This window comes from Colius striatus, chromosome 1 (genome assembly GCF_028858725.1).
Source record: "Colius striatus isolate bColStr4 chromosome 1, bColStr4.1.hap1, whole genome shotgun sequence".
Lineage (NCBI taxonomy): Eukaryota > Metazoa > Chordata > Aves > Coliiformes > Coliidae > Colius > Colius striatus.
In genome coordinates, this window is record NC_084759.1 from 110,166,822 (window position 1) to 110,194,373 (window position 27,552).

The window sequence follows — 27,552 nt, forward strand, 5'->3', positions numbered from 1 at the left end:
AGGGGAGAATTTTTCTTCTGTATCAATCAATGAAAGTGCTGGGCTGCAACATGCAGTTTGGGAAAAACAACAATCAGACATGTGTTACTATGGCAAAACTCTGTAATAAAAGCCAGTCTACCACTTCACAGACCTAAACAGAGTACTCATGAGAACATAAACATTATTATTACTAATTACAAGCAGTACTGTATTTTGGTAGTGAAAACAGAGTTTTAAGTTCATCAGAACAGGTTTCAGGCCCCCTATTCATATCCTGATGAGTCATTACATTTCTAAGGTGAATGACAGACACTTCAAATTATTCTTCTACTGAATAATACACAAGGATAGAATGTTGGAGACATCATCAATATGGAACTGAAATTAATTACACAGATAATTTAGTAATCTGTGATCTCACATGATGATGAAATTAGTTTCAAAACTTAAAAGGCAAAAAAAAAAAAATTGTTTCTTACTACATCCTTCGATGCTGCAACACAAGAAGCAGCACTGCAATAGACTTACCAGTTATCTATAATCATTACTTTTGGCTTAAATCCTGGGCAGTATTAAAAAGTCTGAATAAACATTACTTACAGATTTTTTGCCTGTGGACAAGTCCATATTCTATATGTATAGGCCCTATACAAACCTATACTGTATAGGCCCATGTACAGTCACATATTCAACATAACAGTACTCAAAAGACATCATTTGTAGCTGTTAACTATATTTATGCCACAGTCAGAAAGATTTTTGTATTGTACAGTATGGACCATAGCCAGTTTTTTCACTTTCCTACTGTCAAACACACATTGGTGCCCCTGGCACCAGTTTTTTGGACATATTATTTTGAAATATTACAGGACTGTTAAGGATATTCCATATTTAGGTTAATTAAGTTTTTTCTATACCCTTCTTTACATTACAGGAAAATTCCAAAGAACAAGGGGAAACAAAACATAAGCAAAAATCACCAAGTCAAATAAACCATGAAAGATAATTTTAAATTGAGGAACCCTTACTTGCAGAAGTAAAACCACTGTACTGGTAAGCTATAATAAAAAGGACAAACATTCAAATCTTTATTTAACTCACAATATGGACAGAAATAAGTTATTGATACTTTTTTTTTTTAAAGTCAGTCTGCAATACTGAAAGTATTCCTAAAAGCCACATCTTTAAGCTCTCTTAACACACTTAGACGAATCTATCCATAGTCAGGAGACTTATAGAAAATCTTTTTTTTAAAGTTACAGTCTACTTCTCATTGATTTGATGTAGCTGCTACTAGAGTTTTGCATGATTTCAAGTCAGGGATACTCCAACCGTCCTGAGAAACAATAGTCATTTGTCATACAATCAACAGCTTAGTGAAGGTAATTCTGTGCATGCACACACTGCAATTATGCATGCAAAATTAACATAATTCTAAATTATAAAACTTACTTTTGTGCATCTGCAGATCGTTTCCTGCCTCTTTGCAGATCCTGTGAGAGATCTTTCCCAATATTATTTAAGATGGTGTCATCTTTATTTACAGAATCCTCTTTTATTCTAGGTGTAGAACTGAGAAGCTCCTCAGTTTTCAGATGCTTTGGCTGCACGTCTTCCAAAAAGGTATTTGTATTCTGTAAATCCTTTTTGCATCTGTTGGGTTCATCTTGAAAGGTGGAAGGTTTAGATTCTACCAAAGAAGATTTTGTTGCAATATTAAATAAGCTTCCAAGAAAATGAAAAAAACCTTCTCGAGGATGCTTGTCTTTATCTGCTGTTTTGACTCTAGGAGTCAAACTAGGAAGGCTATTAGCCTTTTTCAGCTCCTCCTGGATTTCACACTTGCTAAGTTCTTCTGTGGAATGGTTCTTTTCTTCATCTTGATAAACCTAAGATAAATACAAGAAGAAAATAAACGTGTTTCCTCTCATTTTCCCACATTCCCAAATTCTTTTATTTTAATTTGCTCCTATGATTTGTATTTCTTTCAGGAGATCTGTTGATAAAACATTCATTTTAACAGCAAAGTCCTGTGCTCTCTTTTCTCCTTGTACTAAAAAGTTCCTTTATACTAAGAAAAGCCAAAGGAACTGCATAGGCTAGAAGACTTGTGAAGCAGCTGCTGTGAAAGTAAAGTACAGATGGAGAATAATTGCTTCAACTGGCAGAAAAAACCCGGAGGAAGAAGCAAGGAACAATTTTTCACACTTCAGATTCTAGTCTGTTCAAAAAGCACCACTTCACAAACAAATCTATATGCACTTGTGAGATTAACAGTTTTCAGCTTGCAAATATACACAAGAATACCATAGCAAAACACAAACACATCATAGCCTTAAATGTAGGATAACCTGCACTTGTAAAAATACCCAGGAGAATCAAGAGCTGAATTTGGATAAAACAAACTCAACTCACATGACATAGATTAATCCTAGTTGCAACTATTAAGACTAATCCTTAGCAACTACGTGTTGCACCCTTTGGCCAGGTTTCCTTCAACTCCACAGGCAATTAACTGCACAGCTCTATTTCCAAAACTATGTCTTGTCTCATACAATTTCATAGCCTACCAATCTCAAACTGCACAGCTTTCCATATAGTCAGTTATACACACAACTACCCCTCATACTCAACAACCTTCTGAATTGCTTATCAACTAACTGACAGTAATTAGTACTAAGGCAGGGCTCCACCTCACTCAATCTACCTGTTTGTTTCTTCCCTTGTCTCAGCTGAGCATCTACCCCCTCCATGGTTAAGACAAGTTCTGTTCCTCACCAAATTATGTTCTTGAATTTCCTTGGTGTCAGCTTCTCTTATAGATTCAAGAACTGCTGCCCAGGACCATACTACTTCTGCCAAGACCATCTGCACCAAAAGATGATGCAACCTCATTGGCAGACTGCACAAGTACCACATGTTACCATGTTTTCAGCTTCACAATCCGTAAATGCTTTCTCCCTGGACTAAAGTTTTCTGGGGGGTACCTTCCCCCCATCCTCAGCCTCTGTAGTAGGTGCCACATGCTATTGCAGACTATTTTATCTCCACAGTAAAATTCTGGTAATTTCAATCCCTGTTTCAAGGCAGTTTACTAAAACAGAATAAAGCTACCCCAGATTTTCTTAGATAAAATCTATTCTGATAAACAGGAGTGGGAAAGGAGAACATGAGCAACAAGTCCTATAAAAATTCTACTTATGCCAACAATATATTTGGATAGGAGTAATTGTTTCATATTAGATACCGCTTACTTCTCCAATCTAAGCAGAAAGCTACAATTTTCATTAGGTCACTAACTCTATTTCAACTTGAACATACATTTGTTTCAAATAGCCTAAAATAAGCAAGTAGGCTAATTTGTTAATAATCCATCTAGGATCATGTTAATGATGAAAAAAGTGTTTTGATGTAATCCCCAGGGACCTTCAATTTGTTAAAAACTTACAAGTTATACTAGCGGTGCTGGGGCAGAGGCCTTTCATCTTCAAGCAATATATTTTCATCTTTTTCATACAAAGAGTAGATTATTAATTGATCAGATGTAGGTATTGAAAATAGAATCGTTTGTACAAGGACAGAAACTAAATGGCTCCAATTTGTCCTTCTGAAGTCCATAAAATCTCTATTTTTTTCATACAGGCAAGACACTTAAGCAACCACATTAAACTTTAAAGTAAACTTTCAAGAGTGTGCAAAGCTGAACTCTAGTACTTTTTTCATCCCACCTGTGACAAATCCCACCTGCTTCCCCACATTCTGTACTAATTAATAGCTGATGTATCAAAAAGGCATGTAGTCAGTCCTGTAGTATTCAGGGATTTACTACTTTACTACTACAACGCTACCCAAATCTGCCCCTGGAAATGAAGATGACAACAGTGCAGCTTACAGATGTGCCACAGTGACGGCTGGTATCTACAGTACTAGGAAATCAGTGCAAGTAACATACAAACCTAGGATGACTCTCTTGAACAATTAACTTTATCTCATACAAACTAAGTACTTTTGCATACAAAATAAAACAAACAAACAAAAATTTACAAAATTTGATAATACATAAAGGATTAATTATAGTTAACCTCAAAGTTCTACTGTCATCGTTTCTTCCTTCACTTTGACTAACATCTCAGCATTCTTCCATAGCAGTTTTTTATTTGACTTTAAGTGAGAGCATTTCTTCCTTGTTACACAGAATCTTAAGCGTTGGAAGTATCATTCCCACAAATTTGTCAGATCTTTGTGCAGAAAGTGCACACAAATATTATTATTTTCTTTACAGATACAACCATTATAGGCTATAAGCATTTATATTAATTACTACAGTATCTCTGAAGTTAACAGCTAAATGCATTAACTATAAAAGAAGTTGCTACACTCAAAATTTGTCAACAGGTTATTATTACCTTTTTTTTGGTGGTTTTGTTTGTTTTTCTAAAGTCATTTGTGCTCAGGAATGAGTAGGTATTTTCATATTAGAAACTGAGATTTGAAATATGACTAAATCTCTACATGTGAAACTCTTCTTTTGGCAGCTCTGGGACGTAACACTTGTAAAGACTGTGCTGCTTCTTTGTAAGTATAATGTATGCCAGGCATGAAAAGCTGTTTTGTAGTCTGCTTCAGAAACAGAAATCTATTTAGCTTTCCTTCCTCTTTAATCTTGCTTACTTAACTTTTGGTAAATCAAAAGAACGGGAAGTTTTAATATGAAAGGGTTCCTCCATACCTTTAACCATAAATAGTGTGTTGCATAAAAAAAAGCCTCCGAGAACATTTACACTGTGCTTACTTGAAGATATATGTGAATATTAAGCCTCAATACAGAAATGATGCAAATTCTTCTTTCTTCCTTTCAATATAATAAATCCTACTCTCCCTATGGTCTCTCTCAAGCTCTACTTTGCTAGAAAAGACAGCATGAGCTATTGGCGTTTTATCATGTGGCCATAAAAATCTCAACTCAAAATTTGAACCACTGTTTAGGCATTACACAGACAAACCATTGCTGCTGCAGGTTTTTAAGTTTATATTTTAAGATAATGCCATATTCAAATCACAGAGACAACATCACATGATCTTTAAAGGCTTTAACACAATAGGAGCCTTCAGGCACAAACACCTAAAGAAACACAGCAGTATGATGGCAATTCCAAGAGGCAACATCATGATAACTGTCACTTATTATTTCCCATGTATCTCTCCAATCTTGCCTCTGATGGAAGCCCTCAGGCAAATGCTCAGGAAAAAAGGGCAAGGGCATGGAGTATTTACACAAAGTTATCCTTTCCCTGGTATATTTCACCAGTTTTCAACAGTCAGAGCCTTTAGCTGACCTTGACAGAGCAGGTATAACTGTGTCAAAATTAGGCTTGAGCAGTTTGATACTTACTATCCTGAAAGAATATCAGCAACTCCCCTATTAGTTACACTTCATACCATCGGTTAAAAATAAAATAAAATTTAAAAAAAAAAAAAAAAGGAAAAATTCTCTTCCAGTGGCACAGCAGTCTGAACAGTTTCCCAAGCTTACCACGCAAACAACATTTTTTGGACAAAAACCTACCTCACAGATCCCCTTTGAGAGCCTTGCTGATGCAAGGAAAAAAGTTTGCTCAACATAATGCTATCTTTCCGCTCCTTTTGTATGTGGACTGTCACCAGTCTTCCCCTTGCCAGCTCTCTATGAGCTTTCCTGCTTGTGACATGCTTCATAAAGCTTTAATTAACTTTTATTCCTTTAGCAACTCACTATTCCAAGTTCCAATGGGTAAATCTTGGGTAACCTGGCCTGACCTTATAGCTGAGCCTGCTTTAAAAGCAGGAGGTTGGGTTAGATGACATCCTGTGGTCCCTTCAACCTGAATTATCATATGGTCCTGTGACCTCTCATGCGATGAGGCTGGTGTGGACGGGAAGCTCAACAGAGCGTAAAACAAGATTAGGTCTTACATCAGGTGACTGAAGAGACTGCAGCGGTAACTGAAGCTGTATCTACTGTGCAGTCAGGTAGTGCAGTCTCACCTTGCTGGAACAACCTCTGCAGAAAAGCTTGGCAGACAGGATTCAGAGACAAGCCCACAATGTCATATTTCAAGTGTGACTCGTATCTGAGCTCATTTGTTCAACGGTAGATTAGGTATGTTTTGCAGGTTGTAATCCACTCCTAACTGTGACATAGACACATGCCCAAAGCGTAATTGCACCCATGCAGTTAGGCACAGGATTTGCTACTAGTGTAAACAGCCTCCCCTGAAGCTCAGAGAACAGTTCCAGCAGTGTAACAGCATCCCGAAGAGAGACTACTTTGCCCAGTTTGCTTCGCCTTCCCTACCAGCTGGGAACAGACATCCTCATAGCTGCCGCTTCTCAGCAGTCAGGTGGCAAAAGTTCAAATTGCCAGAGGTTCCCATTTGGCAGGGGTTACGTCTGTCTGCCAAGAATACAATCTCTTTTATTGCACTAACAAGTGAATGAAATGAAAACATCAACAGCATTAAACACAGATCTCCATGAACAAAGAATTAGCTTCCAGCCACACCAGCCAGACATTTCGGATTGCACTCCCCATGAACAAATATGCTCATTATGAAGCAGAAACTCCAGACAGCCACGCAGAGACCTCTGACAGACAGTCTGTTCTGCTGCGTTGGGAGCTGCTGACGGTCAACATTCTGTATATTGCATGGATAGCCCACCATCAGGATTTTAGGATCATTGACTCACTCCAGGCACTTTCATCCTGCCATTTAACCCCAACATCCCAATTTACTCATCCGAGAAATGACCACAGCACTACCTAGAATTTGTATTTGCTAGCATGCAGAAACTGTTTGCGTTTCAGATTCAGGTGTTGGGTGTGCAAAGTAGCACGTTTAGGCATTACAACCTCTAATACTGGAAAATTAACTATTTTCCTAGCCTTAGCTTTGTCATTCAACATGGCTAGGGCGACTGCCATTCATTTAACAATTATGAGCATCTCATTCAATTTGAATAGAGATACACTATGTATATTTTGTATGCTAAACAAAACCCAAGCGAAACAGCTTGAATTGCTAGCAGACTAGTATACCCACACAATGAGTCACTACTGCACATTTTTCAGCAGATTTCACTTCTCTGGGAGGCTAAAGCATCTTTGGTGTAATCTCCCACTTGTTTGAAATGAATGGGACACAGTGAGGTAGATGAAATCCACTCATGAGATAAACTTTCATTTTTAGCTACTGTGAGGAAAAGAAGTCAGGCATTCTCAACCAACAAGAAGCAATACATATGGAAACTTAATGAAAAAGAACCAGATATAACAAGATGTAGATTAGGAACAAGACTTAAAAACATGGACAGAGTACTAGAAAAAATTAAGGAAAAAGTACTGTCAGACAATGAAATACATCATAGGCAAACTTCCACTGTTGCTAGTATTCATGAGAAAAATGGACTTAAACATTCTGTCAAAGTGAGGTTTTTCTATTTATGCCAGTAATGAGCATGGTCACGGAGAGGACAGAAGGGAGTTAAACCACTGTCAAAAACAGTTCAGTCTTAACTAAATAAAACATTTTAATTATAAAAAGCAAAACCCCAAAGATTAACAAAGACAGCCTTGGGGATTTAGGGAGATTTAAATTAAAAGGTGAGTTCTCTATCTCTACAACCAACCAAATGCTTTGAATAATTTGGCTTTTTTATACTGTGAAGTTTTCCTTCCATGTCCTCCTCTCTGCTTGTTTTGACAGGAAAAAAATTCAGGTCATGACAGCCCCGGAAGACAAAAGTACCTAGAAAACTAAGGAAATCATGTCATCTTCATAATCAGAAGTTAAATGACAGGATGAGACTTTTGGTTAAACTGTATTATTTTTGCATTTTTAAAAATAAAATTATTTAAATTAAATGTTTATTTAACATTTGGAAAGACAATTGCCTCTGTTGAGAGCTCAGCACTGGGACTTAAAAATTTGCTTACCCATTTGAATTCTTGAAATACCAAAGAGTAATTAACGCAGATTTAATTTGTTAGATGAGAAAAGAAATTACAAAACAAACATTCTCTGAAACTGCAGTGTTCTCATAAAATCTGAAGAAATATCCAGACTCATCTTCCTGGCAAGAGAACAAAACCCAAGGTAGTCAGGGTTGAACACTTCAAATGAAAAGGTAGAGAAGAACAAGGTACAGTTTGAAATAAAAGTTTCTGCTAGGTCATTTTAATGAGTTATTGGAAACTCAGTGAAAGTCCCTAGGATGACAAAGAGAACTTTATAATTTCAAAAATTCTGTTTAGACCATTTACAGAGTTGCTTGAAAGTTTTCCCCTCTGATTCAAGATTAAAAATTGGTATTCACTCCTCAGTATGTAACAATTTGAAAATAAATTAAAAAATAAAGATGACATTCCCATTTTTAATGCAGAAGGTGTGCACAATCAGCCAGTGCACTGGGAATAGAGTGAGATAGTACTATTTTCACTTGTACTTGTATTCTACTGCCAGGCTATAGCATCTGGAACCCCACTTCCGCTTCTCATCTGTCTCATTGGTGGCTTTCTCTGCCAATCTGAGTAAGGATTAAGCCCCACCCCTCATCCTGAAACAAAGTCCCCTGCTTAAGATTCCATCTCTGAAGAACTTCAGTAGTAGAGCGGGAAGCATGTTTCAGGATCATCCTTTCTAAAAACTGTCAGTGTAACAAAGGAATTTACCAGGACTTTAGAGAGGATGATCTTGAAATGTCTTTCTGAACTCATACAGCTGTTATCACCACTAATTTAACAAAGTGTCCTGGGAAAACAGAAGGTGCTACATATTCACTATTTAAAAAAAAGAATACAACATTGCAGAAGAGAAAAAGACCTACTTTCAGGTTCCAGGGGAGAATCATGATTACGTAAACTCCAAGAACCTTTTGGTTTTGTCTTTCATTCATTGTTGTGAGCAGCAACAGCAAAAGTTTTTAAAAATAACACTCATTTTTTTCAACAATTCATGGTTGGCAGTAACAGTCCACCTCTCTTGACTCCCAAAAGGCAGAAATCACAGAGAGGGATTCTTTAACTACTAAATCTAAGACACAGGCATTCAGCAGGTATTCACACACAGGCTGAGCAAATTTTATTTAGAGAACACACACATGAAATAAAGACAATACAAAATAAAATATTTTTAATATTTTAAAACCCCATGCTATATGGAAAAGTATGAAGTTAACACAGGTACTGGACTTAATTTACATTTCTACTTAAATTTTTGTAGAACTTAAAACTAATTATAAGGTCTGGACTTGGGATGTCCAGTAAGAATAGCTACATATGTTCAGCAAGTTCATGGGCCTTTTTAAAAAAAAACTTCTGTGAATTGACCCCCTTGATGAAAAATTATGTGACAGAGAATTACAGAACAAATTAGGCTGAAAGGAATGTGGCTGGGGAGGTCATGTAGTCTAAGCTCCTGCTGAAAGCAGCTCCAGTTAGAGCAGGGTTTCATCCAGCTGCATTTTGAGTACTTTCAAGGGTCCTGCAACTTCCTTGGACAACCTGTTCCAATATGTGACCACTCTTACAGTACAATGGGTGAGGGAGAGAACAAAATTCTTATAGATGATTGGAATTTCCCACATTCCAACTTGCACCCATTGCTTCTTGTCCTATTTGTTACAATTCAAAAAATAATCTGGCTCCACCTTATCACATAATTGAAACCCTTCCCTTCAAATTTAAATGCCATGTCTCCTGTTTTAATACAGTCATCTTTATGCTACCTTGAAATGAAATTCATATGAGAAAGCGGGGCTATGGAATAATATCTTCTCCATGTTCCCAGTATAGAGGAGCTCTTGTCTGAGGACAATTAGCAAGAGGTTTCATTTGTAGCAAGGATGGGATGGAATGTTAAGAAAAAGACTTTCTAATTACAAGGTTTATGAAATCAGTTGAACAGTTGTCTGGTGAAGTCACAGAGATCTTACAGATCTCCATCCCTAAAGGTCTTTGAGAACAAGTTAGACAAAGTTATATCAGGTATGACATAGATACCGAGATCTCACCTTAGGGAAGAGGAGAGGACTAGATAATCTTTGTAGTACTTTCTGTCCCTGTGATTTCTATGAAGGTTGAGACTGCCTCTGGCTAATCCAGGCAACTAGCACATAGCCTTGAGCCTATGGGCCATATTACAAAACATTTAATGCTATTGAAATGATACATACCATTATACATAAATTATACATACCATTATCTAAATTATACATTATCATGATATATCATTTTTGTACCTACTTTTTCAAACTTTTGCATTTGCCTGACAGATATCACATAGTAGCTCCTGTGCTAAGGTGCTTAAGAATTCCTTCCTACTCAGTTACGTGCTATTTCCTTTATGTACCGCTACAGGAAGGATATCTGGGGATGATTGGCAGGCAAGTGAATTTGCCTACGCTGTCACAGCAGAAGACTTCAGTTGGATGAAAACCTCAGACAGGGCAAGCCTGGGACCTCAGCCGTTCACCACTACTGAAACTAACTCAAGCGCCTATCGCCACTGCTATTACTACTCTATGGTAATACGGGTAGGAGCCAGGTTAGACTTATAGCAAAGCATGTCTCACAAGACTGCCGTGTGATTTCTTCAAAACTATATTAACACAATATTCTCCAGCATGTAGCTCGCTATGGTAATGGTGTTAGCTTATTTTGTAGCTGTTCCAAAAAATCCAACTAATATCTATGTCCCAGTTGTAAATCTCTGTTTTAGAGGCAAAAGCGAAAGTTTGTGAAACACACTTTTGCAGGAAACATTGTTGCAATATTCCTTTAAAAACAAACTCCCTGCAGTACCAAGTGTGAGGTTAATGATATACTAACATGCAGTGGATACTATATAATGCATATACTTAGAATACTGTGAAATTCAGTAACTGTTTACATGCACACAACCATCTGTTCAATAATTGCATTGCTCAAATTGAATAAATGGGGCGTTTACTCAAAGAGCACTGTTTACAGCTCTAATTTGCAGAAAAAAAGGCAAAATAAAGTCTGTAAATAAATACTGGTGGGTGATGCTGTACTTTCCAGCAGTAAATTAATAGAGACAACAAATATATTTCAGTAGTATTTTCTCAAAAACAATCACATGATAACTGATAAAGTCACCTCAGCACAGAAAGATTAGGCTTCACATTTTCATAAGGTAAGTATTGAAATACCTTTTCCTATCACTATGAACTAAATATTTCATCACAGGAAAAAAAAAATGCAGGGGTAAAGTACAGAACTGGTAACTAAAGTACTCAAAAGAGCCAAAGATCTGCCATAGCTCAGCATGTTTCCCCGCTTCACTCATCCAGCCAGCTATAATTTAGATGTCCGACCTTTGCTGCTAAATAAGAGACCTACAGGTCCCCCCAGCTGCTTTGCTCCTGGCTTCCTGCTGAGACAGCCAATGAAGATACAAAATCACAGCATGTAAGTCTACATGTAAGTCTATCAGAAAAGCGATACCTCATTAACTTGGTGACAGAGAGACACAGTAGGAGTTCAAATTTTAGTCGCCATCTACCTGATCAGGCAGCAGCACACTTCAGAGACATGTACATGTATGGAAATCTGCCCAAACCCAATCCACGTAGCTACATAGATTTAGACACTTCTCACAAAGTACACTTTCCAAAACAACCAAATATTTTTTTTTTTTTCAGATTGTAGTAACCTTGATGAATAAAACTGGAATGTGTTTCAGTACCATACATTCTCTCTGTCAAATAAGACAGTCTTAATTCTCACCAGCTGCTCAGCTGCATTCTAGTGATCTTTGCATGAGACTGCTTATTTTGGCCAATGTCAGGCATCAGACAATGTGATGTTATCAAAAAGCAAGTCTGTGTCGGAGGGAGCAATGATAGAAGAGAGGAAAAAGGAATGAGAGGAAAAAGGAATGAGAGGAAAAAGGAATGAGAGGAAAAAGGAATGAGAGGAAAAAGGAATGAGAGGAAAAAGGAATGAGAGGAAAAGAATGAGAGGAAAAAGGAATGAGAGCTGCAGTAGAAAATAAAGACTTTCTCCACCTCTGAGTCAGTTTTTACTATCTGGTTTTAATTGCACAGCATACAAAATCTAAAATTATAGTGCTAAAAGTACTCATGACTGTGCATTTGAAACTGTTCAAGTGTATCAGAAGACTTGATCAGCTCAAGAAAGAGGGAAGTAAGTTAGACAGGAAGCTATCAGTACAGTTTAACAGTCAACACATTCTAGTACTATGAAAACCACACCTTTCTTACAAAGCCTATACAAACACCAGGTATTATTTTAAAGATAATGTAATGTACATCTAAACCTAAGTCAAAATCAATATAATTAATAAAAAGTTATGGCAAGACAAAGAAAACAGAACAAGTATTTGGAACAAAACTTTAGAGCATTCATATTGGCAACAACTTTTAATATAGTATTGCAAAAACACAATTTTTGAGTAGAAGACTTAACTGTAATACGTTTTGATTCAGTAAGAAATATTCCAAATTTAGGCTTTTTAAACTAAAAAGCAGTGAGATTTAGTTTTTCACAAGAGATAAACATTCTTAGGCAACTTAATCCTGTCATGCCTTCTTCATACATCTTTTTAAGCAATTCCTGGTGTTGAAGTACTGTGCATGTATGTCAAAAGCAATTCTCCTTCCTCAGCCAAAACCTTTTTCAAAAGGAATATCTGGTTTAGAATTTTTCACTAATCTAACATACAAAATAAAGTGTTTAAAACAAACAAAACCAGAAAATCTACTGCTTTTATAACAGAGTTCTCGTTTATCAGAATCTTTTTGCCTGCATTTCAAGGCTATCAGTCATCCGTGATTTATGGCAACAGGAAGGCATTCAGCAGCATTTTCCAGTAGCTCAGAAATGACAGAGTTGGCTTGAATCCACAGGGTTTCTGAACAAATGTCACTGCATTGTTTCCTACGTCGATGTAGATAAAGTACATTCAACACAGATTTGTTCTTGAGCTAATAATCCTGTTAGACTGAACCAGGTCTTGTAGAGGCAACTGCAATGTCTCTTGACCCTTGGCAAAGCCCAAACAGTTCCTAGGTGGGGAAGATGAAACTACACAGAGACTACAGGCCATACAGGAAGACCACTACCTCCTTCTCCATATGCAGTTATGATAGAAACAAAGGATAGAAATTTCAGTGTGTTAAGAAGCCTATGGCATCCCTCAAATAAATCTGCCAGACTAGTCAAGGCTCTTTTGGGGAAGCAGTCTCAGTATTGTCTACATTAAACTAAAACAACTACGAAAGTAAACAAAGACATAAGAAAAAGTGCTTAGTGAATGAATCACAAAAACATCCCTGCAAAGATGGCTGTTATCACCAGGTCCCGTGCAGTACACAACTATTTATGATATTTCAATCAATCTTCAAATGCCACTTCTTCCAAGCCCAAGATTGGTGTATCCCCGTGAATAAAAAAAAAGTCAGGTAAAGTAGGTAAAAGGCCTGCATGGAAAGCTTCTGAAACAACTCACATAGAAGAAGGAAGTTTACAGAATGTGGAAAATGGATTGGTTGCTTAGGAAAAGTATGGGAATGTTGTCAGAATACGCAGAGATGAAACAAGGAAGGCTAAGGCCCTCATGGAATTGAATCTGGCAAAGGATATAAAGGATAACAAGGAAAGCTCCTTCAAGTACATCTGCAGCAAAAAGAAGACTAGGGAGAATGTGAGCCTGCTGCTGAATGAGGTGGGTATCCTGGTAACAGAGGATACAGAGAAGATAGAGCTACTGAATGCCTGCTTGGCTTCAGTCTTTACTCCTAAGGCCAGTCCTCAGGAAGCCCAGATCCTGGAAAACAGAGAAAAAATCTGGAGGAAGCAGGACCTTCCCTTGATTGAGGAGAATCAGGTTAGGGATCTACTAGACAAGCAAGACACTCATAAATCCATGGATGGAGCTACTCTCCATCATTTTCACCATCCAGTGATATTCATAAATTATACAGAAATGGTGCTTTAGAGGAACATCTGAAACCATCATTAGATGGAAATACTATCTTCCTTCTTCACGGGCTAACTGCAGGTATAATTAGCACTAGACTCTCACTTTTTTAAGGTAAGGAAAGACAAGAATTTTGTTTAAGGAGTGTGAAGCATGGACAGTTTTCCTGACCTTTGCAGGTACATTAGTACCCTGACATAACGAACTCTAACTCAGAATGTGGCAATCAGGTGCTACATCACAGTGCAGGAATATATCCAACATTAGAACGCTAGCAAGCAGTCACAATAAAAGGTGGCAGGCTTTAACTCAATTCATTATTATCAAACAAAAAAAAATCATACCTTCAAAAGTGCAGGCAGAGTTGTGCTTTCCTTTTGGTTGCTCTTTAAATTTATGGCTTCACTCCCTTTGTTTTCAGAACTGAAAAACAAAGATATTTTGTAACACTGAGGACTTGCCTTATTCAAGTCTGAGAGCCAACACAGCATCATTCAAGTATCATTCAAGTGCACAAGAGAGCACTAACTTAAAAAGATAGAAGAACCTGTTTTCCAAACCACAGTCCATACTCTGCATATATTGAATATGAAAAAAACATGCTCCAAAACGCTTAAGATGGAAACAAAATACCTGTTTGACCTCATATGGAGGTTTTCAGACTCAAGCATTTAGAAATGGCACACAGCATTTCAACTCTTCCAGATGAAAAAAATAAACCCACAAGCTTTCTGTGCATATGTATTATTTTCTAGTGGAAAAAAAATGATACTACAGGTGATTGATCATCTATTACAGTGGCATTCATTGCCATAGCACTGTCTGGTACATCTAACAGCTAGGAGTATCCCAGTCCTTACGCTGAGGACTGTGATTGAGTGCAATGTACTCAAAGCAGATGTAATCATCACAAATCATAGCTACCACATTTAACAGATATTCACTGAACATATCTCATGGGGGTTTGTAGGTAAATTCAGAAGAAATTTTAGAGTGGGAAGAACAAGTGTGTTGTTATTACCAAGGCAACATCCGCTATTCCATTTTAAAAGTAAGAAGTCCAAAGTTGCACGTGCCTACATTGACAATTTACCTTGCTTACTTTTTTTTTCAGAGCCCATCTCTGGAATAAAGGGAATCACTCTCCCACCCTAATTCTTAAAACAATCTTTAAATACAATCCAGCAGAGAACATTTTCATCAAATCCTTTATGCTATATGCAACTTAAAAGCAAAAACATATTAAAGAAAACATTAGAGGATGTTAATGGCAGACATCACTTCCTGCATTGTGTATCACAAGCTGAAGAAAAAGAACTTTGCAACAATACACCATGTGAGAAATGCCTAGTATATCAATAAAGTTCTAATCACTTCAAAAATTCTCCATCAGTTTTTGAAATTTAGCTTTGCTGCTGTCAAATGCACAAGCCCTTTTTTCTGAACTTGTATGAAGAAATTAATTGAAAACTGTTTAATTATTTGCATTTTGGTGAAATTCTGCCAGGATTTAAGAAAGGATTTAGATGTACAAGTACTCCTACAGCTACTGACTGTTAAACTGCAGGTAAGCACGTCTCAGTAAGACTTCTGAAAAGAAAGGTTTTCTTCCTACTCTGGATAAGGCATCTGAGTTAAGTATACATCAACATTTACACAAAATGCAAAAGCCAGCCTGACTAAATGTTAGTTTCCCTCTCAGCTGCTCATAGGCAACATTCCCTGAACAAAAATGAGAACAGAACTCTCCTGCAATTAAGTTTTTCAAGATCTTTCAGATCTTCTCAGATACATCAAAATAACAGCTCCATGCTCTTTTTCATAGAGCCTCTTCAAGTTGAAAATCATGTACTTTTAGATCACCTGAAGTAATCTTTAAAAATGCATTCATAAACACAAAGATGCTTTTTCTGGGAAAGCAGTAGACAGAAATTCTTGCTATTCTTTGCCTCCCTTTCTAAGATAGGGCAGACGAATAATATCCTATCCTATTAATTTCTTCTTCTGCTGTTAATGTGTTTCGTGAAGGAGAAGTCACTTCTGGGCAATCTGGCATGCTAATGAAAGTGCTTCTCAGTATGTAATCTATTTTCTCTCTCCTAGTTTTTATTTTTAAAAACTCATCCTTCTCAGATCTGTGTAGCTTTTTCTGATGCTGATATACTTGATATGAACAGGAATTCCCTGTACTTAAGAGCGGAATAATGAGGTTGATCTCCACCAGACATTCCTCCTGGCTTCAGGATGTTACTCTTTATGGAACTGGTCTGCAGACCATAAATGAGAGCTCTGCTTTTCTTAAGTGTTGCCAGCACAGATGACCAGTGTCATATTATCTCTTGGTTTTTCTCTTATTCTTCCCTTCACATCACTTTTGGTTTATTCTCAAAATGGTTTGTTTTTTCACTTTCCTACTTCTTGTTTGTATTTGAAATATATGCCTGTATTACTTTCTTCTAGCTAGCTAGCCAGGGTTGCATAGACCGCTATGAAATCCCATAGTGTACATACCAAAATGGAAAGAATGCAATTCAGCAGATAAGCATCTCAAAAGCAACAACAACAAAAAAAATCAACATTTTTAAAAAATCAAAACTTTCCTTCCTGCATAAAATAAACCTAAACCTGGAAGTAATTCCCCGCATCCTTTCATGGTTTATATTCTAGCATTTCTACATTCCTGAACCTTTTGCTTTAGGGTGTAGTTCCTCAACATGCTGACTTTGTCAGCAGAACCAGCTTTAGAAATATCCCCGCCTTCCTCCTCAACCTCAGCTATCTCTTCCCACCCTTAACTCAGTCGAGGAGGGCTCTCAAGTAGGGGCATGGTCTCAGATAAAATCAAAGGAGGAGCAGAGGTTTTCCACCAGGAAAAATCCAGCCTATGAATTAGTTTACAGTGCAGTGATTTGTACAAGCACAAATGAAGGGGCAATGAATGGCACCGACCAGGCAAGAACAAGCAAGCACACACCACTGTAGCTCACTTCACTGCTGCTACTTTTTGTGAACCTCTTCTACCCTTAGCCAGGGCCCAGTTTGAATCAGATCTTTGACCAAATGACTCATGCTGAATGAATTAAGTTTACAGCATAAAAGCTTGTTTTGCTGGACACAAGTCTCTTGGACTGTTTAGGATAAAATTGTTTTAATTTTCTCCCAAAGAGCCAAGATTACCTTCTACAGAATAAATACTACAGACAAAGTAGTTCATGTTATGCTCAATACTTGAGACTGCAGAAAGGGTGGCTACTGATCATTTGGCATCAAATGATGCAGCTCATCACTTCCACTATCAATCTCCTAAAATTTTTAGTACTTTCCCCTTTCCTATCATTGCCTCAGTCATATAACAGTCACTATTGACAAATTTTGCAACACTGCACAGTATTTGCCTCACAAATTCTCTGAAGAGGAAAATAAAAAAGTTCACGGGCCTGTACACAACTCTACACTCCCTGTTGAAAAAAAAACAACCATGGGTGAGCTAATGTAATGATGCCACACATATTCTTACACTGCAACGTAAGCCTACATTGTCCATACGACTCTATATTCAGAAATGTGATGAACACAATTATTAAGCTATGGCATTCACAATTAAAATTAATTCTTGGGAAATAAGTCAGACATTTAGCATTTATGTTTAAAATTACCCATTATTTAAACCTCTTTTATATGGCCATGCTATCCTATCATTAGTGGCTAGATATTAATACTTTCAAGAATTGTATTCTAAGGCATTTTCTGTATTTTTTTTTCTTACAGGGAAATCTCTACAACTAAATACAGTTACAAATGTTGACCTGGTAGCTACTTAGGCCATTGCTAATAACTGAAGAATAACAGACTGGTAGTATGTACACACTTATGGTGAACTAGGGATCCCACACCCCACTCCCTATTTGGGTTATAATTATATATTACTAATGTTTGGCTCCACAAAGTTGCATCCCTGCTTTAAGCTCTTCAAGAATGCTGCATTTTTTGGAGTTCTTTGCCATGGCAGGTACTAAGCATGCTATCTCCAGTTCAGCACATCTAAAGGTAGGCTTGTGCTTAACCACCCACATGGCTTTGCTAGAGCAGCCAGCCAGCTCTCAGAGAGTATTTCAGCACCTGCTCAATTAGAAAGGTGAATTTAATGAGTCTTCAACTTTATGCTTCACAAACTACTGTTGTTACATTATAGACCCAACAACAGGACTCTACTAGCCCAAGTTTTGAATCTACCTTGCAGCTGCTTTTAAGAACTGAAAGAGCAAAGCATGATCCTAAGCAGACAGAAAACACCTCTGCCCCACCAACTTGCTTCTCTGGACTTTTTAACTATACAAACAGTTATTTACAAATTTTCATAACCATACACATTTAGGCAGATATTACTTTCATTTTGTAGGTTTTTTTTAAGCATGGAAATATTAAATAACTTTCAGAGCAAAAAAGTGTCAAAATTAAGACTAGAAACCAAGCTTCTCGACTACTTCTCAAATACGCAATATACTGCCTTCCTGCTGCTATTTCTGTCAGACCTTCCCTTGCTTCATCCAACATAGACAGTCTAATCTTCAGTGAAGGTAGAGGAATCTCTTCTCCTCGATTGCCTTGCTGCTCTTCCCTACTGTCTTACCAGCATGCCTAACCTGATTAGCATCACTCCCATTCTTTAAATAATCAAGATTAAACTCAAGTGACAACAGATCTTCTGCATAAACCCTTCTTTGTGGGATTTTCTAACATTTTTTTATTCCTCTGCTGCTGAAAAGTCTCGTTTGACCTTTCTGTAATACTTGGACAGGTGGTGTCTGAATTGGAAGGAGATTTCTGGTCCAAGTTTTTAATCACTACATTTACACAGTAGAGGTTAGAGATTCTTACGAGGGAGACAAATATTCATATTCTGCATTGTCATTCACACAAAAAGTAGACACATATAAGCAGAAGTACTTGAACTCAGGTGAGTTAATACATATGAGGGATTATAGCCACACAAAAAAAAATCAGTTTAATGAAGCAAAATTAAATACATGATTTGCAAGTTCTTTTCCAATTGCCTCTAAAAATAGAACAAGACAATTAACAATCACATCTTCAAAAGGCCCTCACAGCACCTCCGTATAGTGCAAGCAGTCCACTTCCTCCATCCTTGTTCTTCATAACAATCCCCTGGAACTTGGAAATTAAGAGCCCATCCCCTTCTTCCTTTATTAATCTACTCCACCCATGTTATGCATGCAGAAGATTGTGAATGTGTTATTTCAGATAAAAAAATATAAGCTACAGGCAGTGTGCAAGTGCAACAAAGTACAAACACGCAAGTTTTGATGAGACTGACCAGGCACCGAGCTCACCAAACTGAAAGTAACTGTTGTGACATTTTAGGTTCCTTTTACAAGGAGAAGGTACAGGCTGTGTTCTCTGATTGCTGTTCAGGAAGGAGGAAATTAATGGGCAGTCTCTTAAGGAAACAGGGACAGATGGCTAAAGCTCAACTCCAACAGCACTGCAACAGCACTTCTAGGTGTTGACTGTGCCTCCTTCTCCCATCGCTTAGAAGCAAAGTCTCTTCTAATGTGGCAGCTCCAGCTTTTACCTCTCTTGCAGTCCGAATATTACCATATAGGCCAGTGCTCTATCAACTTTGCCATCTGTCTTCAGCAACAGATGACTCCCTGAATAGTCCAATCTTCTTTGCCACCACATTAGGCTAGCATTATTTGGTTTTGACTACTCTTCTCTTCAGATTAACTCAGAAACCATTTAGCTATTTAACATGATGACTTGTACTGGTAATAGAATAAGCAATGCCTAATAACCTGAAAGTTGCTCCAGGGTGTCAAGAGGCAAAAAACATTCCACGTCTGGCTTTAGCGAAATAATCTTAATAAACTAAGCCTGACATATACATACATCTATCTGTCCAGGTCTCACGACATCACTTGTGACACCTCCTTCCCAGTATTTTCAAACAGGTTTCTCCAAGATGAGGGATTGTTGATACAACTCACACTCCGCTGGAATCGTTGCTTCGGCTAATGTCATTTTTGGGTTTCCTTTCTTGCTAGTTACCTTATTTCAGCGTTCTAGGGCGTAATGCCAGTTCTTGAGTGCTGCCTTTTATCTATCTGTGAATAAAGTAATGCTCTCTGGGAATGCTCTCTCATTTGGTTTTGATGTCATGACTTCTTTCCAACTTTACTTCATGCCAACATAGACACATTCACTGGTGACCTTCCAGAAAGATATTTCAACAGAGAAACATGGAGATTTCTAATAAGGATCTCATCATCTAGTACTTGAAAATACATCTATGCAAGAGCCTCCCTGAGGAATGTGAACGAGTGGAATACCATGAGTCTACTAATACTATTAAATATAGATGCAAAAGACCAAAACATCCATCAAATTTCAGCACATTACAAGGATTCTCAAACCACATCCATGAATTAGTAGTAGTTTTGAAACTTTCATTATACATATGCAAATGACCCCAGGTTAGCTAGTATTGGTTTTCAGCTTCTAATACATCAGTGTTTTAACAGAAAATATTAATGAATATAGAGCCCTTTCCTCTATTTCCCTTCCCCATTAAACAGAACATTATGCTTTTTTAAAAGTTTCAAAATGAAAAAATGTGGCAAACTTCTCAGCAAGATTCCCAAGGCAAATACTGTACCTGGGAAACCAAATGGTAGTAGCAGTGACAAAGTCTGTCCCTAGCCTCTGGGAAGGCTATTGGGACTTGTCTTAATGAGAGAGTGAGGGTTTGCACAGAGATTTGAATATGAAGTTTCTGGTTCCTACTTCTATGCTTAGGCTTAGGCCACACACAGAGGGAAAAGTAAATACATTATTATGAATGTAAATTATAAAAACTAGCTAATGAGTTTGAAATTAGAGGGTCAAAGGAAAGCAAAGCTGTTATTTTACTTAAAACAAGTAACAAGGGAAGTGGGGGAAAGGGAAAAAAAACCAGAGAAAGGTAAGGAAGGAGAAAACGGAGCCAGGAGGAGGAAATGGCAAGAACTTAAGTAAATTCACTCATTAAGTGTTGGAATAGTACAAAACATATTATATTGAATTAAACTATTCTACTTCAAAACTAGTTTGACTACAGACAGCATTAAGTAACTCAGATTGTTTTAACTGAAACAATTTTTCGTCTCAGACCTGTTTATGCTGCTTGCGTAGCAAAGCTAGGTCAGCTTCATGCTCTGCATTAGCAGCACCGTGTCACATACATTATATGAACTACACAGACGGTGTGAGTATAAAAATGAATAGATTTTCTTTTAATCCTCTTTCAAATGCAACTAAAAATATCATGAAAAATAAAGATCTTATAAAACCACAGACATGCTATATTTTACAATGAAAATTTACATTAAAAACGCAAGAACCAAAACATCACTTTACACTGAACATGTACCTTTAAGTTTAAAGGCTGATACTAAGTGAAACAAGTATGATGGCCCAAGATCACCCTTGCTGAATAACATAATCTGTTTTCCATGTGAGGAAATTGAACAGTCATTCAAACGCTAGAGAAGAGAAATATAAACGTTTCTGCGTAGAGCCTACTTTGGTATTGGGCAGTATGATTATATCAGATTACATCAAGGTTTTTCTTCTGGCATCTGTCAAGCATAGTAACCAACACTAATGTAGGATCTGTTCCATATTTGCCAGTCTGATTGGTTAAATAAATTTTCCAACATTCTTACCAAATAAATACATTACTGGGCACCAGCACATAAACTTAATATAATACCAGAACAGAATTATAAACTATTTAAGTTTACTGACGTTAAAATTATTGAATTAGTAGAGGACAGTAGAGGCTCATTACACAGCTGTGCTCAAAAGGCTCATTTGCAGGGTTGGGGATCAATGATGGCAAATACCGATGGCAAAAAAACAGGAGGTACTGAAAAAAGAATAATCCAGGAAAGTGTTAAAGTAGCAGCAAGTACTGTCCTCCTGATAAACAGAGCGTAACAGAATTTGTAAAACATGTCATTAAGAAAAAGCACCCACGAAAAAACAAGCAAGAGACTGGTGTCACCAGTTACATGCAGTGAGCTCTTTTAGTCAGGCTGGAGCAGAAAACTCTTGAGAGGCACACAATGCTACCAGTTCAACACAAGATAATACTTCTTTAGTTTTCCCATTTTTTACTTACAAAATATACATGGGGAATTATCGTACACTTTCCAGTCATTATCACAGTTCCCTCTTTTATGTTGAAAACACATATTTTCCATTCAACCAAAATAAATCTGAAGGCTAAATCAGTATATACTAATGGAATCATATTTAATAAAAAAAAACCAAAACCACCCTCAGAAAATAAAAGCAGCAGTTCAGTATCCATCCTGTTAATATGTTTCAATAATCAGAAATACAATCACAACACAAACATGTTTCTGAACTTTGCTTTTATTTCCACTTGTGAGCCTTTGTTTCTCAGAGGAGAAAACTGAAGTGTTTTCATTTTTCCAAAATTCTTCTTTAAAAGAAGACTTGTAGCTGTTTTGGAAATATTATTGTATTAACTCTAGCACTTACGCCAATAATTGGAAAGAAGACAATGCTCTTATTTACAACAGACAAAAAAAAAATCTTGCTTTGTTCCTTCCAAGAAGCACTACTATTATAATTAATATTCCAGTAACATTTCCTTCAGGAAATGTCTCACACATACACGGCCAGATGCTGGGCTTTCTCCTTCTGGTCTCAGTCCCACGACACATCTAGGTAGGCACCTAACTCTAATCAAACAAGTAGTCCCACTACAGTGCACAAAACTATTTACCTGTTTAATTATAGGCAACCACTTTGGCACCCTGCTGAATTAGGGCCTTTGCTACTATTTTGAATTAACCTGAAAAAAAAAATCTAGGAAGCATAACAAAATTTTTAAAAGAAATTACAAATTCACAGAAAATGTATGTAATGCATCTTGCTTAGGTAAATCTAGTGTTGACTTCCTCTGTATGGTTGGAGTATTCCCCTTGTTGGTTTCACAAACCACCATCCCTGATGTACACTCACAAATTAGTTACATTTCAACAAGAACAACAACAAAATCCTGCTCTGTCTTTTGAAAGAAAAGGTTTCTCTATTAGAGAGCACAGGCTGATTTTTCCAGCAAACAATGGCTTTCTTCAAAGATGCTAGCAGTATCTGAATCAAAGCCAGCAAGGAGGTATCAACTTCAGATGAAATAAATTTGATATATATTACTCTTCTTTCAATCAATTCTCAGCAGCCCCCAACGTACAGGTTTTACAACTACAAAAATACATGTTCTTTGTAAACAGGAACAATGACTGGCAGTCCCAGAGGAAGAAAGACTCTCTAATCTCTCCTCAGGCAGAATAAATAAAGTTCTCCCATCTCTGAAAGCTCTTCATTAGAAACTAATGGATGAACGGAACAATAATTTCAGTCTGGAAAGAAAAAATTAAAAAGCCCTCTAAAAACTAAATAAATGTTGCTCTTCCATGTTTGACCTGTCTGGTGCACTTCAGCGATGCAGAAGAAATATCTGGACAAATCCAACAAAGGCCCACTTGCACTGGTAGCTATTTGATCAACCAACAGCACTCAGCAGGGGCAGGGGGAGGGGAGTGAAGATAAATCTGAAATGAACCTGCAAAACAAGATACAGAATAGCTACTAAAACACATCCACAGTATCAAGGAGACTTTGGTGGTAGCTCTGGGTTAAAGGGATCAGTGAAAAGTGTCACACCTCCTTGGGAATTTCTAATATGACCTGAAAGGTCACATTTCTCTGCAACACAACAATTGCTCAGCTAGGGAAGCTGCATATTTCTGAAGTAATCTGCAGTGGATTGATTTACACTGTACAAGCTGTATCTTCATCCAGATGGACTAAACAAACATGTATTAAAAAAAAAAAAAAAGGTAATACTCAGACTCCCATTAGAATAATGAAAATTCAATGGGATTTTTTCACCCTCAGGATTTAGACTGCTCCAGGACAAACACTGAGGTAACAAACAATCAATTTTGTATTATTGAAAACAGCAAATAGCTGAGTAGAGCATAATGACTGTCTTTGATGGAAGTTAATGATAAAAAGTGGGGATGAAAAGCACCAGAGCCCTCATTCAAAGCAGCCCCAACTCTGAAGAATGCACACAGGCAAGCACTTGGTGGGAGATTCCTTAAGTTTGTCTACATTTTATGTCAAAGCGAAGTAAGCCCTCAATGCATGTGCTGTGCTTTTTTTGCCACCACGAAACTTGCAAGTAGTCTGCACGAGCTGTTTTTTTCTACAAGCAAGTAAGCCTCCAGCAATTCTCATGTTCATCAGAGCTACAAATTGCTGTAAGGGCAAGTTATTAACATAAGCCCTTTGTCAAATGAGGTTCTCAGAAAAGTCTAAGACACTGATTAACAGTGTTAATTCCCTCCTCCCCTTCCTCCTATTTCAAACTAGGGCCATAGTAGGTTTGGTGTTTGCCTTTTGTTTTTTTAACATCAAGTCTGAACATGGTGCCTGGAGCAAGAAGGGACAGAACTCAATATGCTGTGGGGCTGAGGGACAGCTGTGGGGTTGGGGAAAGGAAAGGTGGGGGATTTTCATCCAGCCACTGCTGCCTAACTTGCGGGAGCAGATGCAGAATGACTTTTGGACACGTGCAGCCTCATAGCTGTACATTTTTTAAATTTAGGAGATTGTCTTGTTCTACACAGGCAATAGGCACAACACATCTCCCCAGAGGTCAATGCAGGTACACCAGCAGTGTATTTAGCCCTGTACAACATACTGCTCCCTCTCCTGCCCCTTTTACTTAGGTGTCGAGTTTTTGAATCCTAATCGTAGGGAAAATATCCCCATACAAAAGTTCCTCTATATTTCAAATTTTATCTGGTTCCAATGTATATCATACAGATAATCTGAACAGGAAGTTAACCATCTTGGTGTATACATTTCTCATAACATTTTACAAAACCCCATATTCCTCAACTTGCCTCATCCACTCCACACCTTAACAACAAACACACAAAGCATCTTTGGCTCCCCCTCCCCACACGCATGCTTTGTTCAGCGATCCATTTTTCTACACCACGAAGCTCACGAAATAAACATGATGAGCAAACCTGCGGCACTCACCCCAACCCAGAGCTCTTTAATGTATGCAATTACGCTAATCTGGGAAGAAGGCTGCCAGTGGAAACCAAATACTAGAACGTCAGCATTCCTGACTAACGTGCCACGCTGCAACCCAGCACAACAGAAAAAAAAAAGCAGCTCCTTAACATACCAAATTGGGTTTTGCTCCCTTCCACTCCAGAAAGGAATCACAGCTACCACCCACCAGCTAACCAACCACGTGAAGAGCTCAAGAATAAAGCCAAGAGGCCCAAGCTTTTTCATATCTATGTGGACTATCCTGGCTTCCTAATAAAGGAAAGGCTCTTGGATGCAGGAAGTGAAACTGTGATTTAGATAAAGATAATAGACTCCAGCCCCAAGTTAAGTGGAGCAGGTCTACCACGAATGCTACCTACAGATAGGCCATTTAGTGCATAAACCACTGAACCAGCATTGCCCTCCTCCTTACCAAGGTGACCGCTATGCTTTTTTGTCTATTCTGAACCACAGCTGCAGGCGGCTGGAAAGGCTGATTCCAATGCAATCTCTCCTATTGCCTCTTCAGGTCCTCCACCAGACCCAAGCCTTTTCATTGCCCCACATCTCAGCCACCCCTGTCAGACCAGGCATTACTGCCATGCTACTCCCACAACTGTAGACACACTCTTGATTTAGCAACCGTCCTCCGGATTTTTTTTTGTCCAGGAAATAAAAAACAGTATTTTATGCCCATAAAAGACCCTTGGATCTTGGTGATGCATTGGTGCTTCAAATGCTTAATACAAAGTCCCCAACTTAAAAAATCCTCATGATGCATTTACAAGACTGTTCAACATGGTCAGTGTCTGACAGGAATCTGCTCTGCTACCTTCCATGATTGCTGAGAATATTCAGAGCAAGATCCTGAAGTTTTTCCCTGAAAGAACTACTGTGATATGTACTATCTACTCCAATTAAACTGTACTTACTTGTCAGCCAGTTTAAAAACAAACCTACACAGTATCAACAACGATTCAAAGATTAAAATCAACATGTTAAATGCAAAAAATAAATACCACACCTGAGGAAATAAGGCCTAGCCAACTGGCAACTTCACATCCCCAAAATATCCTAGTTAACTAGGGCCAATAATAATGCTGCATGAGAAACAGAAGGAAACTATCTTCTCTCCTACCTACATACAGAACTCTGTCATCAGACACAAAAAAAAAGGAAGAGGAACAAATACATAAGAAGTTTCCGAACCTTTTCATCTTGCAAAGTCTCCCTGAACTAAAAAAAAAAAAAAGAACCAGGTTTCTATAAACCACAAATTTTGCATGGAGACTTAAACACATCAGTAATATTTATATTGCATTAAGGTCTGATTTACACCAGTCTGAAAGAAAACTGTGTGGAAATTGGAGAATAAACCCAACATGCAAACAAAAAACCCAAAGCCCTCACAGGCCTCGCGGTTCTGCCATGCTTTCAGTTTCCAAGGAAGGGGGTGCAGTCAGAGGACCAGGGGGGTGAGGCATCGCTGGCACCCGAACCTCCCCGAGAAAGGCAAAGAAGTCCCAGAGCCGGCTATTGACAGCATAGGCGCGTTTCACGCAGGACTCCATCGACCGAGTTGGGCTGAACTTCGCAGGACTGGGGAGAGCGGGGCGGCAGGACGCCGGTGCTGACCCAACCTCAGGGCAACCCCCAACAAAATCCCTTTAAGGTCCCACCGCTCAAATGTCAAGCCCAGAGGGGACCCGTCGCACACTGTACCACAGTTATATTAAATTTCAAACACCAGCACCGAATCCCCGAGCTCAGGCGATGCCAGCAGCCAGCTAACAGCCCCTCAACCCCGGTTCCCAACTGCAGAGTACAAGCCTCCGCGCCGGCTGTGGCCGCCGCTTTCCCGCCGCGGGGGCTGCTCTCGCAGGGCTCGAACCCGTCCCCTCCAGGCCCGCGCCTGCCCCGTGACCGGCCGAGGCGCTTTGCGGCACCTCACCGCCGGGGCCACCGCCGGGGCCGCAGCCCGGGACAGCCGGGCAGGCCCCCCGCGAAATGAATACACGCGTTTCTTCTCCCTCCCTCCTTCACCCACTGCCGTCGCAACATCTACCGGGGAGGCCGGCACGACCAGCTCACTGGGGGCCATGGGGACGGCGCGGAAGACGGCAGCGGGCGCCCGACCGCCCCGGTCCTGTCCCGTCCCCCACGTACCTGTTCGCGGCCGCCGGCCGCCCCGGCGCCGCCGCCTCCTCGCTGGGTGGGCTCCTAGTGAAGAAGCGGGAGAAGGTGCTATGCCAAGAGGGGCCGGCCCGCCGCCGGCTACCCCCGCCGGACATCGCCACCGTCGCCACCGCCGTCCGGTTCGGGACGCTGATGGGACGAGAGGCGCCGCCGGCAGCCACCAGGCACCGAGTCCCAGCAGCAGCGGGAGACAGAAGCGGCAAACACC

At 38.8% G+C, this 27,552-nt stretch overlaps 1 protein-coding gene across 1 annotated transcript in view; it reads right to left on the reverse strand.

Moving 5' to 3' along the window:
* CRYBG3 (crystallin beta-gamma domain containing 3) overlaps positions 1-27,552 on the reverse strand; it is an 88,119-nt gene extending 60,567 nt beyond the window's left edge. The window contains exons 1-3 of the mRNA XM_062003171.1: positions 27,315-27,552; positions 14,327-14,405; positions 1,435-1,871 (exon numbers count right to left, since the gene is read on the reverse strand). Of these exons, the coding sequence (XP_061859155.1) occupies positions 1,435-1,871; positions 14,327-14,405; positions 27,315-27,439 (641 nt within the window). The 5' untranslated portion in view covers positions 27,440-27,552. The remainder of the gene's footprint in view (positions 1-1,434; positions 1,872-14,326; positions 14,406-27,314) is intronic.